General features: G+C 39.6%; 1 protein-coding gene and 1 pseudogene across 1 annotated transcript; one reads left to right on the top strand and one right to left on the bottom strand.

Moving 5' to 3' along the window:
* Positions 1 to 5924: 5924 nt before the first annotated feature.
* Positions 5925 to 6027, bottom strand: LOC127194114 (uncharacterized; annotated as a pseudogene).
* Positions 6028 to 7341: 1314 nt separating this feature from the next.
* Positions 7342 to 18412, top strand: Rimoc1 (RAB7A interacting MON1-CCZ1 complex subunit 1). The gene is made up of 6 exons (XM_051150915.1): positions 7342 to 7525; positions 10376 to 10482; positions 11267 to 11413; positions 13173 to 13304; positions 14222 to 14336; positions 17044 to 18412. Exons 1-6 carry the CDS (start codon positions 7426 to 7428, stop codon positions 17325 to 17327), a joined length of 885 nt encoding a protein of 294 aa, XP_051006872.1. The 5' UTR covers positions 7342 to 7425; the 3' UTR covers positions 17328 to 18412.
* Positions 18413 to 18758: the final 346 nt, after the last annotated feature.

The following is an 18758-nucleotide window of genomic DNA, read 5'->3' as shown; positions in this document are numbered from 1 at the left end:
CCTACTTGTGCAAGCTTATCTGGGCCCTTTAGATTTTTACTTTTGTCAGCAGATAGGATATTAAACTTTGATTATAGAGAGAATTAGGGAGGTTTTGCAGGAGGCAAAGGGTCTGATTTGAGTGTGCTTCCTTGGCATTCTCCTGAAGCATGGACAGCTTGCTGTTACCAGGCTCCTACCATGGATAATGCAAGTTCTCTGGACTATGAATTGTTATAAAGGACAGCAGCCAGCTTGTTCTAATAGTTGCCCAGGAAGTTTTTGTTTTTGTTTTGTTGTTGTTGTTACTTTACTCAGGATACTTTTTAAAAATTATAATTTATTTACATTACATCTTGACTGTAATTCCCTCACTCTCATCTTCCTATTCCCTTCCCCTAGAACCCTGAGTGGTGGGGTCCCTCACCTTTGACCACAGCCTATCAGGTCTCATCTGGATAGCCTGCATTCGCTTTCCTCTGTGTTCCTACAGGGCCTCTTTGCCAAGGGGCAGCAATAACATCCCTGGCACCAGAGTTCATGTCAGATAGTCCAGGAAACTTTATACTAGCAAGCCTGCTGCAAACTCCAGGACCAGGTTTTCCTAAAACCTTGGAGTGGTGGTTCTCAACCTGTGGGTTATGACCCCTTGGGGCCAAATGACCCTTTCACAGGAATAACATATTTATATTATGATCCAAATAATAGTTATGAAGTAGCACCAAAATAATTTTATGGTTGGGTGTCACCACAATATGAAGAAGTATATTAAAGGGTTACAGCATTAAAAAGGTTGAGAGCCACTGCCTTAGACAATTTATCTGTTTTTCTTTAAAGAATGCTTCAAAATGCGGAGTTACAGGACATTGTGCTGAAGTTAACCAGTGACTTACTGACACCCAGTGAATGGTGGACAGGAGTTCTCCAGAAAAATCTGAATCTTTGTCCCACTAGCAATTTCTTCTACCTGCAACTCTTTTGTCCTTTGGAGATTTCTTCTTATTAAAGATACACTGTTATTCTAATACTTCATAAGTCCTTATGTTGAATTTTCTATGTTTAGATTACCATGTGGCTTTGCCTTCCTCACTATACCTTTTTCTTAGCAGGACTTTGTTATTCTACTTAAGTTTCTCACTCATCAGGACTTTGCATGGACTGGACCTAGGCCCCTACACAGATGTAACAGATGGGCAGCTCCATCCTTATATGAGGAGTGGAGGATGACTCTGATATGGGCACTGTTGCTTGCTTTGGATCACTTTCCCCTGGCAGGGCTACCTCACCAGGTCACAGGGGAAGAGGATGTGCTCATTCCTGATGCAACTTCATATACTGAGGTCAGTTGGTAGAGGGAGGCTCCCTATCTTTGAGGAGTAAGGGAGGGGAGATAGGGGGAACAAGAAAGGAGGGTGGGACCAGGAGGAGAGGATGGAGGGGCCTATGGCCAGGATGTAAAGTGGGAAAAAAAAAAGATTCTAGCTCATCATTTGCCTCAGTCTGAGACTAATGTGTATGTCAGTATGCCGCACACCATGTGTTTTCTCTCTTTTGATTGGCTTCTGCCTGAGCAATTATTGTTTTTTATTGCCAATTTTATCATCATTTAGGTGCTAATATCATTTCCTGAGGAATGTTTTCTTCAGTATCTCACATCAAATCCTTTACTTTTTCTTCCTAGGACCTTCCACAATCCTCAACTTGTGTACTGTTATTCTCTCTATGTTCCTTTACTAGATAATAAATTGTAAGAGAGCAGGGATTATGCCAGAAGTATATGCTGTTGTGGTTCCATTGCCAATCATACTTCATAACCCAATAAATATGTAACAGGTTCTATTATATAGAAGTCATCCATGGCAAGTAATAGCACTTATACATACACATCACTGTTAGTCATTTGGTACAATTATATAAGAAAACAAGTCCTCCCTCCACAAGTCCCCCCTCCACATACACACACAAAAACAAAGTTGTTAAAGAAGTTTTCAAAAGCATGTTACATGCCATTGCTATTAGTAACATTAGACCTGGTAGTTCAGAGACAAGCAAGAGTTCTGTTTTAAAATATTTAAATTTAAAAACTTTAAATCCTTCGTAAATACCTACAGAAATTTATTTCTTCTTTGCTGTAACTTTAGCTGGATTTTAATTGTATGTTAGTGAAAAGGGAGATGGTTTGAATGTGATCAATTTGTTTCTTTATATTTTTGGTACATTGTGATTAATCTAAGATTTTAAAAACGGGTCTTTTATGTGTTCTCTTCATGTGGGTTTCCTAAAACAAAGAGAACTAACTATAAGTTGGAGGGGGAAAATGATTCTTTTTCTAGTACAAGGGTTCTCTGTGTTTAAATACTTTATTATAAATTGTTAAGGTCTGACTGTTGCCTGTGTCTCTGTGTGAAACTAGCTATCTATGGGAGCTTACTTTATTATGATCTTAGATAAACCACAGAATCATGTGTCCTATAGTGTGGAGGGTCAGCAGTCTCATCCTTTCCATTCTCTTTATTTGTAAACAAAGGATTAGACTATTACACTCAGATCCTTTCTCTCTCTCTCTCTCTCTCTCTCTCTCTCTCTCTCTCTCTCTCTCTCTCTCTCGGAAAATTAACACACCAAAATATCAGTTGAACAATAATTCCTAGTGTTAAGACTTTCCATCTAGAATACTGTGGTTTGGTGAATCACCATGATTGCAATTGTTTTTTCTTTACTTTTATTTTGTCTGTATGGCTATTTTGCCTGTATATGTCTGTATATAATACCCACAGAGGCCAAAAGAGGGCATCAGATGCCCTGGGGCTGGAAGTCTAGATAGTTGTGAGTGGCCTTGTGATTGCTGTGAACTAAACCCAGTGTTTTGTTTTCTTTTCTTTTCTTTTCTTTTTTAACCATTTTATTGGTTCTTTCTGAATTTCACATCATGCATCCCAATCCCACTCATCCCCACTCCCTTGTACTCACCTGCCCTCCATGCTTGCAACCTCCCTCACAACAGAGAAAAACATGTCATTATAGAAGCTGTAGTATGTGTCCTTTTGTCCACACTTCTTTGCTTGCAAATGTTCATTTCAGTCAGGTCTGGTATGAGGCTTCTGGCTTCTGCTACTTTATCAATACAGGAACCTCACTAGGACTCCTTTCAGATATCCTGTTGTTGCCCTGTGTCATGGAGATCCTGTAGTTTTGGATCTGTCGGACTGGGCCCCTTCATGCACTCAGGAGTTGATCAATGGAGTAGATGTTTGGATAGGCCAATTCAAATCCCTGGCTGTGGGAAGTAGGGGTATCTGGGCTGGCCAACTCACTAGCTCTACAACTCTCATGCCCCCAAAGCCAGGACCAGCACTACCCTGTTTCCCAGGTGAGGTGCAGAGCCTGTTCTCCTGATGGTTGCAGCTGATGAGGAAAGTGGCCAGTTTTCCCACTGCCATGACCCCAGTGCCACCTCTCCCTCCTACCGTAGATGGAGGTGGGTGAGAGCATCTCTCCCTTGCCTACACAGCTTCATGACAAATTGTGGGGCCAGTTCCCCCATTCTCACACCCTCCAGGCCTGTTCATCTGGGCCCCAGACATCAGGGTCAGCTATACTCTGCTGCCCAAGGGAGGTGCAGACCTTGCTCTCCTGGGTATTGCAGCTGGTTAGGGGCAGGGTGAGCTTTCTTGCTCTCATGCTTCCAGGGCCAGCTCTCCCTGCACGCCCGGGTGAGGGGTGGGGCCAGTTCCGTACAACCCTCAGTCATCATGTCCTTGAGCAGCAACCCAGACAGACCAGGGATGTCCACCTGGCTTTTGGTGGTAACAGACCCCTGCTGCTGCAGGGCCACAGACCCAGATATGGCCCCATGTGGCAACAGAGGCCAAGACCCCACTCTGGTCCCAGGTGGCATCACCAGCTACTCCCATCAGTTTATTCCTCACTATGCTCAGTCTCCAGTTCTGGCTCTCTTCATTGTGCCCTATCAAAGTCCAGCTTCAACACCGACTGGGGAAAACTGAGGTGGGGCGTGAATCCTGTGGCTGGCTGGCTGGTGACCCTGTAGACTTTCTCCGAGGGCAACCTTCCAAGCTGGAACTGATAGTTACTGGCAATAGCTTCCACTGATGGTGGCAAGCTGGGGCTAGAGCTGATGGCTCCTAGGGGTGGCTTCTACTGATGGTGGGAAGCATCTAAAAAAGAAAGGAAAAGAAGAGAAAGGAGCCATACACACACACACACACACACACACACACACACACACACACACTTACACTAAATGATGAAGTAAGACAGACTCCAGGTGGTAGGTTTCAACAAACTGTTTTCTTTTTATTATTACCTTCTTATTTTCATCCTCATCCCTATTCTTATCTGTTTTCTTCTTCCTCCTCCTCCTCTTCTTCTTGTGTTTCTCTCTCTATTCCTTATCCTTTTCCTTTCACAGTTTCTATACCCCAACAAAGTCTTTCAAGCAGTACAAAAATCACAATGTGTTTACATTTTATTTCTCTATAAATAAATGATTACAATGGGTATATGTAAGAAAATCATGTTCCACAATACTTTCACCTGACCAAGTGTTTTACGTATTATGGGTAAGGAGCAAACATGAACAACAAGTTATTTCTGAGAACCCACATACATTTGTACATAAGCAACTTGTCACATATTAACAGAGTATAAACAAGCAAGGGAATTTCTCAGCCAGCTCTTCTTTACTGACAGGCTGCAATTTGTGGTTACAAAGAAGGAATCAATTATCTTAAGAAGTAATCTTATGAAGATCTTAAAGGAATCACAAATCTAAACTCCTATATAAAAATAATCAACCATATCTATTTAAAGTCCTAAAGGTGCTCATCTACTCATTAATATGTTTTATTAAATAATATCAGGAAGCTGAAGGCAGAAAAACAGAATAACGGAATCAATCATCATCTCAGTCACCAGCCCAGCTTGAAAGAGTCACGTCAGCCAGTGCTGCTACGGGCCATTGTTCTTGCTTTGTTAACCTCAAAAAGTCCCAAGCTTTACTAATAAGAGTGTGCTTTCTCTTAACTTCAATTGTCTCCTAAGATTTCCTGCATCAGGGCCAACAGCAAAAATATCTTTACCTTACTTTGCTAAACAATCTTTTCTTTCCTAAGACTATCTACATCAGAGCCACTAGCAAAAACATCTTTATCTAACCTTGCTGAACAATCTATTTTTTCAAATTCTTTCTAAGGGTAGTAATCATTGCTAGCAATCTACACATGTAGGTTGTTTTCAGAGATGGTGGTTGAATCATTAATCTGCTCCAGCAACAATGCCTGAAAGAAATCAAGCACTGTTATTGCATATGCCAATGATACTGCCCAGTGAGGGGCCGGGAGTCCCCTTTATAGTACTCACACAATTCACATATTAAAGGGATTATAAGTACAGCAAAAGTAACAAGCAGAGCTATGCTCCATAACAGCATGAAGTCCTCAGGACATGTAGTTCTCCGGGTTATGCCTCACCGAGACACACCCAACGTAGTTTTGCTAACTGGTGGGCCGCATTTCATGAGTTCTAGAGCTGTTTTGCTGTTCCTTTTGCATGAACCCCAACAGTGCCCACATCCTTCTGTGTGTCTTTCTCTTCCATTTCTCCACCACTTGATCCTCTTAGTGGCTACTGGGGTGTGGTATGCCCTCCATGCTTGTGCTCTCTGGCATAGTCTGCACCTCCTCCAACCCCCCAGCCAGTGCCAGACAACTCAGTGGTGTCATCTCAGCCTAGTTCCTTGTCTGAGCCCCATGATGCTGGTCTTATGGTTGTCCTGGTCTCCTAGCCTGCGGGAGTTCCGCCTTGCAAGGGTCATCTGTCTTGGACTCAATTCTTCTTGGGGCTTGTCGCAGGTCCCAAGCTGGGTTCTTCTAATCTCTGGTTTGCTCCCCATCTAGGACCCCTGGCTAGCTTTTGTTTCAGGGAGTGTTAGGCTAATGACCTTTCAGATGTGTTCATAGGTCAGAACACTGGGCACAGACAGCCTCTCTACCACCTACTGTTGCACACGTGATGCAATGCAACAGCCACACACTCAGTGATCTTAACAGATCAGCTCTCTGGCTTGTGACTGTAAGTTTTATTTAGTGCAGTTTTGCATGCTAGAATATGGGTCCTTTATTTTCTGTGGGTTGTTTGTAAACAGGGTCTCTTATGTACAGGCTGCTCTAGAACTGGCAGCACTCTTCCAGCCTCAGCCTCTCAGGGGTTGGGATTAAAGGAGTGGGCCCACACTCTAGCACAGGAGTGTGCATTCTTCAGTTCACCTTGACTATATATAATGCAACTTTTCTCACCTTCAGATTCTTGATTAGAAAGTAACGGGAGAATTTGTTGTTTATTGTTTTCGATAAATAACCATTTTCCGCGAGTATGTAGGTACTTAGAGCTAGGCACTATACAAGCACAGAGGACATGGAACACTTGATTTTTGTTCTGTGCATTTAGAGTAAAATGACACGAGAAACAAACAAACAAACAAACCTGAAGTCACAAAGGCTAGTTGGAGAAAAGTCACAGTGGTTAACCACTCTTAAAAGATCGCATTACTACTTTTATACTTTCAGTCTTTTCTACTAGGTAACAACAAAAACCTTAAAAATAAGATGGGAAGGGTAGAGTTACTAAATATATCGTGTCAAAACGAAAAGCCTACAAATGGCATTAGATTTCTGTGGCTGTAGGCAAGAATTAGCATTCATGGAAGGCAAAGCAGTTTGACCTCTTGACTTCTGATTAAAACCCTGAAGAACATTTAACACTTTTAGGGGGCTCTCAAGGTGAACTAAAACAGACAGGGCGGTAGCTACCACCTTTAGGGCGTAAGGCATTTAAAGTACTTTAAATGTGAGCTAGCCAAGATAAACCCGAACTAAAACAAGCTCCAGGGTTAAAATTCGGAAAAGCATCTTTCCAGCGACCAGGACGCAGACAGACTAGGTGTCAGGCAGCTCCGCCTCCGGCCCGCACCCTTGGGAAAATCTCAGTAGTCCGCAGAGTTCCATTTCTGACCACGGGATTACAATCGTTTTCTTTTAGTCAATCTGCTACACTACCTCGCCAACCGCTGCAATCCTCTTTCCAGATCTTCCAAGCTGCTCCCGCAGCCCGCGGAGACAGCCGACGACCTATTGGCTCAGCCGGGAGCATGGTCAGCTTCCGATTGGTTAAAAGTAGGAGGCGGGAGAGAGGTGTGCTCTTACGTCACACTGGCCCCTCGCAGCACGGGATTGTGGGAGGGAGGGGGCGACTCGGGGGAAAACTAAAGACCCGGAACGACCTTTGCGAGCTGGGGCGGACATAGCCCGGGGCCTATGTCTCCGCCCACAAGCAGGGCGGGCTCCGCCCCCACTCCGCCAGCCAGGTGGTCAGGAGATCGCGGGCGGCGGTGGTCACGTGGACCGGGCGGGCGCGCCCGAGCTGGCCATGGCGGCCACGGTGACCGGTGTGGTGAGGCGGGTGGAAGAGCTCGGGGACCTGGCCCAGGCACATATACAGCATCTTAGCGAAGCCGCAGGGGAAGACGGTGAGGGAACGCCGCAGAGGGAGGCGGGCGGACGTTGGGGAGGCCCTTGGTGCCGCCGCACTCTGTGGCCAGAAGGCGCGGCCTGCGGTCCGAGATGGGGGTCCCCTTGGTCCTGGCTCACTGAGTGCTGGCGCTTCTGAGCCGGTCCCTATTGGGCAGTTATTTACCCTTTCCTCAGAAGTCAAGTTGCCAGTGCAGCGTTTTGTACGTTTACTTGAAAAATTAAAAAAAAATTTTTTTTGTTTACATCTAACCAGATATGTGGTGTTGAATCTGCGAAAAGGGTAGACTTTTGAATAAAAATACACATGGACATTTTCCTGAATGCTTATACTGTCCACAAAGAAATGCTGATTTTTTTTTCTTTTTTGCATCCAGTAAACAGAGAGGTATGCATGGCAGTTCACTTTCTCAGTATGCCTTGTAATTTTCTAGTTTTGTTCAATTCAAAATTAAACTGTTAATAGTATTTTGCACAGTTACGGTGTAATTTAAATGTGCTCCCCTCAACACACAGTATCTTAGTTCTTGCAAAGCCATTTATATACTGAGAAATGTTTGAGCTATTTCCTTGGAGCCGGGGGGGGGGGGGGGGGCGGCGTATTTGTTAGGAAATATGTCGTTCTTATGACATCAGAATCATTTTGTTTTTAAATTTTCTCAGTTGCCAATTGGTTCGACAGTACTTTTTTTTGAGTGTTGAGTCTTTACTTTACATGAACTATACCATTCTTGTGAATAAACTCAGAAAAACCATAGTGAAGCATTTTCCAAAGTGGTTGAATAGTTGGTATATTTACAGAATTAAATGACTTACTTTAAATGAAGCACATGACACCACACCCAGGCCATATCTTTTGGTTTTGTGGCAAGGCTGTTACCTCTTTGTATCCAGGTGTCAGCCCAGAGAGCTTGACTAGTTTCATTCACTTGTTACTGAACCTAATAGTGATTCACAGTTTCTTCTGAAAGAAGATGTCTGGAAATTTACTAAAATTACAGCCAAAGCTATGGACACTTTGTGAATGCTAGTCAGCATTGAAATTAGTCTTACTAGAGAATTACTAACAGGGTTTACTTAAGTTTAATTAAAATGGGCTGGAGAGATGGCTCAGTGGCTAAGTACGTCTGCTCTTCCAAAGAACCAGGATTCAATTCCCAGCACCCACATGGCAGCTCGCAGCTGTCTATAATAACAGTTCCAAAGGATCTAACACCCTCACACTAATGCACATAAAATAAAAATAAATAAGTTACTAAAAAACGTTTAATTAAAACAGGATTATATGTATTTGAATTTACTTGGCCCTTTTTCATAAAACCATTACATGTTGGAAATTTGTTCTTTAGCTTAGCAGTTATATATTTTTATTACATTATCATTATTGATAGTTTCTGTTTACTCAAACTAAATTATCTAATACTAATCTTCATTCTGGGGAAAACTAAAGGTCATTATGTGATGACCAACTGACATACCTGATGGTATTTTTATTCCAACATTGAACAGCTTGTCTCTATGTAACTTCAGAGCCTGGATCAGATGAGGCCACACCAGCTTGTACATTACCTGCCCATTGGTGGGTAATTAGGATAGGTTCTGTACTTCAGAGAAGATGCTTGGAGACTTTCCTGTCTTGTATTGTAGTGTGCACATGTACTGCATGAAGTGAACAAGAACCATGGACAGTGTCATCCAGGCGTTCAGAATCTGAAATCAGAAGTAAATAAAATAGTGAACTGGTGGTAAGGGAAAGATGGTAAAGGCTGGAAAGTTGGATAAATTGTGATAAGAAAGCTTACAGGAAGTATTAGGGTCTTTTGTTTTTGTTTTTTCTGTAGATGGTGAAAGGATGAGGTAATTTGTTTCATTTTGAGATTTTTTTTTTTTAGTTTTTCCAGACAGGGTTTCTCTGTAGCTTTGGCTGTCCTGGACCACTTTGTAGACCAGGCTGGCCTCGAACTCACACGATGCACCTGCCTCGTTTTGAAGTTTTAATGGCATATGATAACCTTTTAAACTGTATTTGTAGTTATAGCAGCTAGAAATACAAGTATGACAAACTTAGAGTTGTTTACAGCTTGAGAGTTTATGAATATTTGATCTGGTCAATACTTGTTGGAAGCATTTGGAATTATACTTAAAAAACTGCATGCATTCAGTGGAAGTTCTTTCTGCAAACTTGTAGATTTTGTATTATTCCAGTAAAAGGTATAAGTTTATTAAGTATTTTAAGTATATCAACATTGTAAGAGAATATTGTAAGATTGGACTAAGAGCTACATCGATGGCTTAGTAGGTCAGGTAGTTGCTGTGCAAGCATGATGAGCTGTTGTAAATGCCAAGTGGCCATGTGGTCCACATGTGATCCCAGTGTTCTTCCCAGGTCAAGGTGACTAGCTGGACTAACAGAGTCACATGCTCTGTGTGCAAGTGAGTTTCCTTGCCACAGCATAGAAGGTGAGGAAGACACCTTGATGCCAGTCTTTGTCCTCCACATGCACACCCACACATGTGTCCACGTGTACATTACATATACACACCCAAAAAAAAGGAAACTATATACTTACTTCCTTAATAAAGCTTCTTTTAAAAGGATGTATACTGAATTTAAGAAATAGCAACAATGAATCTAAAATGCTTGTGCTCCTTTGCTTTTGAGAATGGATTGACTTAATTGTGATTGTGTTTTATGTATGAAATACTTAATGTCATTTTTAGGTAACATATTACTATATTGCCATAATATAATTTTGTTACATCATTTCTGTTACATAGCTTTTTTTTTGTTTAAATGTTTGAATTTATGTAAAACAATCATGGTTTATTTGTTTTTTTTAAAATAACAGATCACTTTTTAATTCGGGCCTCTGCAGCTCTAGAAAAATTAAAGCTTTTATGTGGAGAAGAGAAGGAATGTTCAAATCCATCAAATCTTTTGGAACTATATACACAGGTACTAAAACAAAGGTGAAGTCTGGCTTTATTGGGGGTATGTGTGTGTACATGTAAATTCATTCAGATGTGTGTGCTTGTACACTTCTGTACATTTATGAGGAGGGCAGAGGTTGATCGTAGGCATTTTTTTTTTCTGTCATCCTCCATCTTGATTTTGTATCAATAATTGTGCTTATAGTGTTTCATGTGTTTTACATATACTGTATCTTACTCTCAAAGGAAGGAACTTTGGAAGGCATTGGCTTGTCCTTGGTTAGTTTGGTGACTGGTAGAAAAACTACCACTATAGTCCAGTTTTCTTAGTATTAATCCAGTAGATCAAATAAGTGAAAGAACTAAGGGCTTTTAAGGTCTGATGGGCTGCTGGAGACTCAATTTTGGAATGACATAAATTGATGGCATGCTTCATCTAAGTGGAGGAACGATGTATGATCCCAAATACTGGCTGTATATTTGGGGAAACCTCAAAGATCCAATATTGTAAACTAGAAGTAGACTATAATATTTCAGGCATTTGTTAAAATATTCAGAGGTTATACAAATATAAATAGCAAATAATAACTGATTACATTTTATAATTATAACATGTTATTTGAAACATGAATCTTTGTTTACTTGAAGCATCATTATCACTAATCCTACTTATACCTGAACAGTTTGTTGCTCTTCAATTTTAAATACTGTCCTGGCATGGTTGCCTGTCTCGTGAATCTTCTACGTATGCTAAACTCTTCTTCTGTGAAGTCTGTCCCTTACAGATGCTTTCTCTTCTTTGTCTTAAGGCCATATTAGACATGACATATTTTGAGGAAAATAAGCTCGTAGATGAAGATTTTCCTGAAGACTCTTCTCCCCAGAAAGTGAAAGAGTTGCTCACTTTTCTTTCAGAACCAGAAATTTTAGTTAAAGAAAACAACATGCATCCCAAAGTAAGTTCTGCACTCGCGGAAGATGATAAAACATTGTCACATTATCTTCTTGTTGTCCTCTTCTTTAGACTGTATTTTTGTTGGTTGTGAGGGTATTTTTGTTTTAAGATTAAAAGAAAAGGTTTGCCAGGTGTGATGTCACATGCTTTAATACTGTCACTTGGGAGGCAGAGGCAGGGGGATCTCTGTGACTTTGAGGCCAGTGAGTTTCTATATAGTGAGTTTTAGACCAGCCAACACTACTTAGAAAGATTCTGCCTGAAAAAGAGAGGGAGGGAGGAGAACTTAATACTCCAGGCCGTGATCAGAAAAGTATATTTTATTAACTACTTTTAGAATACTTATATAATGAAAATTTAATTGCATTGCAGTACAGAATCCTTTTCTAACACAGATGCTCCCTTGTCCCTTTTACGTCTGCAGGTCTATTTCTTGACAGTCAAATTGCTACATTTGGTTTTATTGCCTTTACATTTTAAGAGAAGATCTTACTGTGTAGTTCTGGCTGGGCTTGAACTCTGTAGAGCAGGTTGGCCTCAGACTCACAGAAATTTACCTGCCCCTACCTCCTAAATTGAAATCATGATTAAAATCATGTCCTACCACACCAAGTCCTTATTCTCTGTTTGAAATTCGGCTCCTGTTGAACATTTGCTATCTTTCTTAATAGCACTGATCACTGATCATCTTAAGAAGCATTCTCTTGTTCTTTGTCAGAAACCCTTTTTTAATTTTTTTTTTTTCATTTTAGAGACAGATATTGTCCAGGGATGTCTCCATCCTTTGATAGTCTCTGTTATGTGTTTAATTTCCTGTTCACTCAATATTTAATCACCTTCTCTAATTGGGCTTATATATGTAGTCGTAGATATTCTTTCAATTTTTTAAAAAACATTTATTTGTGGGTGTATATATGTGTGTGCACATACATGTGCTTCAGTACACATGTGGAGGACAGAGAACAGCTTGCAGGAGTCAATTTGCCTCTTCCACCATATCGGTGCTGGAATTGAATTCAGATCTTAAGGTTTGCTGACCCTGCTGAATTTTATTTCAAGTATTTAAGTGCCTGTTGAATGTCTACCTAAATACCTTCTTGGTTCTATGTATTTATTAGGACAGGCTAACAGGAAGAGTAAAATACTCCCAAGTTTTTTGTTTTTGTTTTTTGAGACAGGGTTTTTCTGTGTAGCCTTGGCTATCTTAGATTTGATTTGTAGACTAGGCTGTCCTTGAACTCACAGAGATTCATCCACCTGCCTGCTCCCTGAGTGCTGGAATTAAAGGTGTGCACCACAATGCCCAGAAAATTACCCCAAGATTTAAAGACTATACCGCTACAAACATTTTGATTTATTTTTGTATATAGCTTTTTATTATTCTATCAACTTAATTCTTATTATAGTTGTTAGTTTCTATTTCTTTCTAGAAAAAAAATGTATGATCAATGTGCTTCTAAAGGCCATCTTTTAATGGATGATTAATTTTGCCATTTCCAAATTATAGTAGGGAAATTTACTACTATAACCTAAGCTATTTCATAAAACTACATATAAATTGCAGTTATTTTGCTATATATGTACTAACAGATTAAAGTGTTTCTTCTTAATTCAAGCATAAGTAAGTATTCCTCTGTAACGTAACCCCAGACACGTTCTGTAAAATGAGTGCTTTTAATTGTTCAGTTTTCTTTTAGAAGTTTGATTTTTGTAGATGTATGGCTTTTCGTAGTGGCTGTGCCTTTTATGTTTCCTTTTAGCTGTGCAATTTGCTTGGGGATGAGCTCCTGGAATGCCTCTCTTGGCGACGAGGGGCCCTGTTATATATGTATTGTCATTCTCTGACTAAGAGAAGGGAGTGGCTACTGAGAAAATCTAATTTGCTTCAAAAGGTAAAAAGACGTTTCATTTATGATTTTGATTGTTGACATTTACAGGATTTACAACATGTAATACCAGTGAGGTTAGAGATTCTGGGCTGGTAGACTACAGGTTAGGTTCATAGGCTATGCTCTTGGAGTTGCTGTGAAGACTAAAGTGACACATGCAAATATCTCATCATTTGGAGAATACTACACATGTTTCTTAAGTTTTTGGCCTTTATTTTTGTTTCAATATAAAAGAAGGCATGAAAGCTATTAATTTCTAAAAAAAAAAAAATTTTTTTTTTTTGTTGAAGTAGTTTTGAGTCTCTTTGAAGGCAAGGTACTCCTAAGGAGACTGTGTGACCCTGTGCTTTGTCTCTGTCCTAACAATTATTATTCCAAAGACATCAATCTTAGTGTTGCGACACTAAGAATTCCAGCCCAGTATAAATGAACCCATAATTTACATAGGCTTGGAAACTGGAGGCCATACTTTCAGGTAGAAATATAGTTAAAATATATATGAATCATAGAAAGGGCTGAAAATATAGCTCCATGTTAGAGCACTTGTCTGGCATGCAGGATGGATGCCCCAGTTTGAGTTCCCAGTGTTGCAAAACAAATGAGATTCCATATATATTTTTAAAGTTTTTTTTATTTCATCTTTATAATATTTATCAATTGATAACCTTTTTGAACAAATGCATTACTGCAGCATGTGCTTGTGGTTGACATTTTTTCCTTGTTCCATGATCTAACTATATAAGGGGTTTGCTTATATTAGGACAGTCTTAAAGTGGTGAGTCCTGAAACCCTTTGAGTGTAATAGTAATTATATGTACCTATGTATCAGGCTATTTAATCTTGAGTTAAGAGTGAGAAAGAAGTACTTGTCTTTCAAGTTCTTTGTGTACTATTTTAATTTATTTGCCTTCTTTACTTAGTACCTTGTTGATGGGATCAATTACTTGCTGCAGATGCTAAATTACCGTTGCCCTATACAGTTAAATGAAGGTGTGTCTTTCCAAGACCTAGACACAGCTAAATTACTGAGTACAGGTAATGTGGTTTTCTTCCTTCCTTCCTTCCTTCCTTCCTTCCTTCCTTCCTTTCTTCTTTCCTTCCTTCCTTCCCTCCCTCCCTCCCCTTACCCCCTTCTCCCCCTCCCTCTTTTCCCCCTTTCCCCGTCCTTACCCCCTTCCTTCCTCCTCCTTTCCTTCCTTCCTTCCTTTCTTTTCCTTCCTTCCTTCCTTTCTTTTCCTTCCTTCCTTTTCCTTCCTTCCTTCCTTCCGTAGCCATGGCTGTTCTGGACTCACTGTGTAGACCAGGCTGTCCAGAAACTCAAACAGCTCCATCTGCCTCTGCCTCTGCCTCTGCCTCTGCCTCCTGAGTGCTGGCACTAAAGGTGTGCACTACTGTGCCTGACAGATAATGTGGTTTCTTGTCAAAGTTTTCTAAGTGATTGAAGTTTTAAAAAATGTTTTAGAAAGCTTGCTAACTTTGTTGTCATTTAAATTTCATTCTAGATTTTAAATGAATTCAAGTATTAAACTTTTAATATAATATAGAAGACCACTTTAAAAAAAATACTTAGTTTTGGCTGGGTGTCATGGCACACATTTTTAATCCCAGTCCTAAGAGGCATGTGGATCTGTGAGTTTGAGATCAGCTTGGTCGTATATATATACACACACTCTTATTCATGTGACTGTGTGTGGGCCAATGATGTGCATATATATTGGTACCATGGAGATCAGAAGACGATGCCAGAGTTGGAGATAATTTGGGAGAGTTAAAATATCATGTTACTTTTGCTTATTTTTGTTTTGACCAGAACTAGATTTGGCTATTAATGTCATACTGGAAATAAGTTTTAAAGAAGATAGACATTTAGGTCTTTTTATGTGCTAATTTTACTTGCTAAGTAGAAATTGTTTTTCACATAGAAAACATAATATAGTGTGCTATCTCATTTCTGTGAATGCAAATCACAGACTCTGCTCTTCAGCAATTACTTTCATTATATAGTGCTTCAGTGAGTCAGCCATTTTGCTAAACCTCTTACTTTACCTCCCAGTATTTTTAGGAAGAATTTGAAGGTGACAGCATATAAGGACAAATTTGGGCACTTGGCTACCTTTGAAATAGCAGAACTTCATTCTGTTACCATCATAGTTGTAGTTCTATTGAACTGCTTTAGATTAGCATCTTAGTTACTGTTCTGTTGCTGTGAAGAGACACCATAACCAAGGCAGCTCTTATGAGAGAAAGCATTTAATTGGAGGCTTGTAGTTTCAGAGGGTTAGTCCATGATCATGGTGGGAGCATGGTGGTAACAGGCAGATGTGGTGCTGGAGAAGTAGCTAAGAGCTACATCTTGATCCACAGGGAGCAGGCAGAGGAGAGAGACAGAGATACTTACTGGACCTGGCAGAGAGTGAGACTCTGGGCTTCACTTGGATTTTTGAACCCTCAAAGTCCACCCCCTGGTACCACAGCCATGCTTTTGATCCTTTTAAACAATGAAACTCCCTGGCAACTACACATTTAAATATATGAGTCTGTGGGGGCCATTCTTATTTAAACCAACATGGTAAAGTTATAAGCATTTATTTGAGGTAAATTTCCTTATCACACAAGTGCATATACATTAGAATAAATCATTTACTTGTGTGACCATAAGAAATTGAATGGTCATATATTTTAGTACCACTTTTGTTTTACTTTAATTTTTAATTTTCTAGGTTTTTGAAATAAGGTTTTATGTAGCCTGTGTTAGTCTGGAACTCCTGTGTAGTACAGGAAGCTGGTCTGCAAAGGTAATCCTGCCCACCTCCAAGGTTATTGTAATTACAGAGCTTCCTACTACTCCTAGCCTACCTAGATCTCCTATTCTAAGTCTAATTTATATTTCTAACAAAATAACATGCTTTGATCATAAATATTTAATTATACAATTGCTGAAGATTATGTTAAAGGAATATTCACCTTCTGATGGAAATTATCCTGGATATTTTTTTCCTAGTGATATAAAGCATTTTGTATATCATTATCGTTTATGGTAATTTAGAATTATGTGTCCTGGGCTAAAAAGATGGCTCAGAAGTTCAAGAGCACTGACTAGTTTTCCAAAGGTCCTGAGTTCAATTCCCAGCAACCACGTAGTGGCTTATAACCATCTATAATGAGATCTGGTGCATTCTTCTGGCCTATAGGCACACATGCAGTTAGAATATTGTATAAGTAATAAATAAATCTTAAAAAAAAAAGAATTTTGTCACCTATCAAACACGTGATGATACATGAGATTACTAATAGACTCTTATATAGAACATGCCACAGCAATATTGTTATATCAATGATCCTAGAGCATCCTTCAAAATAAACTTTGTATTCCATGGGTGTGATGCAAGGAATTTATGAGAGTTCTGAAGTTGTATACAAAATTTAAGGTATAATCAAGAAGAGATCCACCAGTGATATTAACTCACAAAAAAGGTCCTGACAAGGACTCCTAGAAAGTTAAGCACAACTACATAGTTAAGAAACAAACCAAACCAAACCATCTCTGCTTTGTCTTGGGGCTGAACTTCTTCTCTAGTAAAAGACAGAGTGCTAAGTTGGGTTGCGCTAGTGATAGTGGGCTTTTCTAAGCATTGGTAAGTAGTGTGGAAAAGGATTATTGGCAAAGATTTTATTCGTTTTCCAATAACAAGTTTTTGAAAAATAAGTTTAATTCTAATTTCAAAATAAATGACCTTCCCAGGAATATTTAGTGATATCCATGTGCTGGCTATGATGTACAGTGGAGAAATGTGCTACTGGGGGTTGAAGCACTGTACAGATCAACAGTCAGAGCATCATGCAGTTGACACTGATGTATTTGGAGCAAGCTGCACCACCCACAAAGAACCCTTGGATTTCCGAGAAGTAGGAGAAAAAATTTTGAAGAAGTACGTGTCGGTGTGTGAAGGACCCTTGAAGGAGCAGGAGTGGAACACAACAAATGCAAAGCAGATCTTAAGCTTCTTCCAGCAGCGCTGTAGCTAGGTGTTCACCCAATCCTCAAAACTCAAAAGGAGATCGCTGAGATGGAAAGGAGGGCTTCAGAAAAGGAGATGAACTACACTGATCTCAAGAATATTATACTATATAAAGATGCCCGAGGTGGCTACTCTTCTCTAATGTTGTCACCTTTCATTGCATAGTCTTAAACCTGTGAAGAAAGTATTCTTTAATTTCTAAAATACATTTATGTTATTCTAACTGAACTTGAACTACGTATAATCCTGCCACTGGTAAGGAGGAACACAATGTACAGTGACAGTTGTCTTCTAATATTTTAGGTTATATTTTCATTGTAAAATATATGCAACAAAAAAATCTCCTTATTTTGAAGTATGCATACTTCAGAGATGAAAATCAGTTGTTCTACTTGTTTCAGATATGTACTATGGATATAAATATAGGCAATTGAAAGATTATGACTAATATTTAAATTTCATTTTCAGTAAGCTAAACAACAAAAGATCTTAAAAAATGAATCTTACTTATTTTGCCACAAATTACTAATAATACTTAAATTATTTACTTATCCATTCCATAAATTATTTTTTTATTTTGTTTAAAACAAAAACTGCTTGGTTTCTCCAAAAATGAAGTTAAAAATCAGTGTACATGAGTCTATCATTCGTTCAGGTGCTTTTAGGGCACATCTTTGCATATAATGAACGTTACATATGTTTTGACTTTAGCAGGATTGAAATGCTGAAGGTCAACGGGCCTAGTTTGCTATCTTGCTCACTGTTCTTCTGCCTACCTCAAATCTTGTCACATTGTAATGGTTTGTATGTCTTCTGATGCACCAGACTTGTGTCCCGGTAACATTTTCACACTCCAGTACTTCCTGTGACTGCGCCTAAACATCAGCCATGATCACCTTCTCTTTCTGAATTGTAAATTTCAGTAACTGATGACAATCCTCACCTTCCTAGCATTTACATATTCCTTGTTTTTATTGCTTTTTCTTTATTTTCATTTTACAGCTTCCAACCTTTTCACAGGCTTTTCTTGACTGTTGTCCCAACTCTTGAACAGCAAGGCTCTTTTATGCTTTTTTTGTCCCGAAGTTCATGGGGCATGTCTGAATTATTGTCCCCCATTGTTTGCTCTTCCATCTTATCTGTTAGCATTACTCTCAGCAGGTTCTGAACACTGTATTAATCTTGTCAGTCATTCCTTCTCAGGAGGCTAAGTTCTATGGATGGCATGCAGTCCTTCAAAGCGTATTGCTATACTTGTGTGACTTCATAGAAGAACCCTGACTGCAAGGTACTATGTGCCTCTCCTCTCCCACTGTGGTAGAGTCAAATTTCATTAGTCACCTCTACCCTTGTTCTTTCACAGAAATTCTAGACTATAAGGGAGGAAACTCATATTTAGTCATTTTTCCCTTTTAAAGGAAAAGAGGTTGCCTACTTT

Source organism: Acomys russatus, chromosome 9 (genome assembly GCF_903995435.1).
Source record: "Acomys russatus chromosome 9, mAcoRus1.1, whole genome shotgun sequence".
Classification (NCBI taxonomy): domain Eukaryota; kingdom Metazoa; phylum Chordata; class Mammalia; order Rodentia; family Muridae; genus Acomys; species Acomys russatus.
The sequence above is the reverse complement of the archived record's forward strand: the minus strand, read 5'-3'. Positions and strand labels throughout refer to the sequence as shown.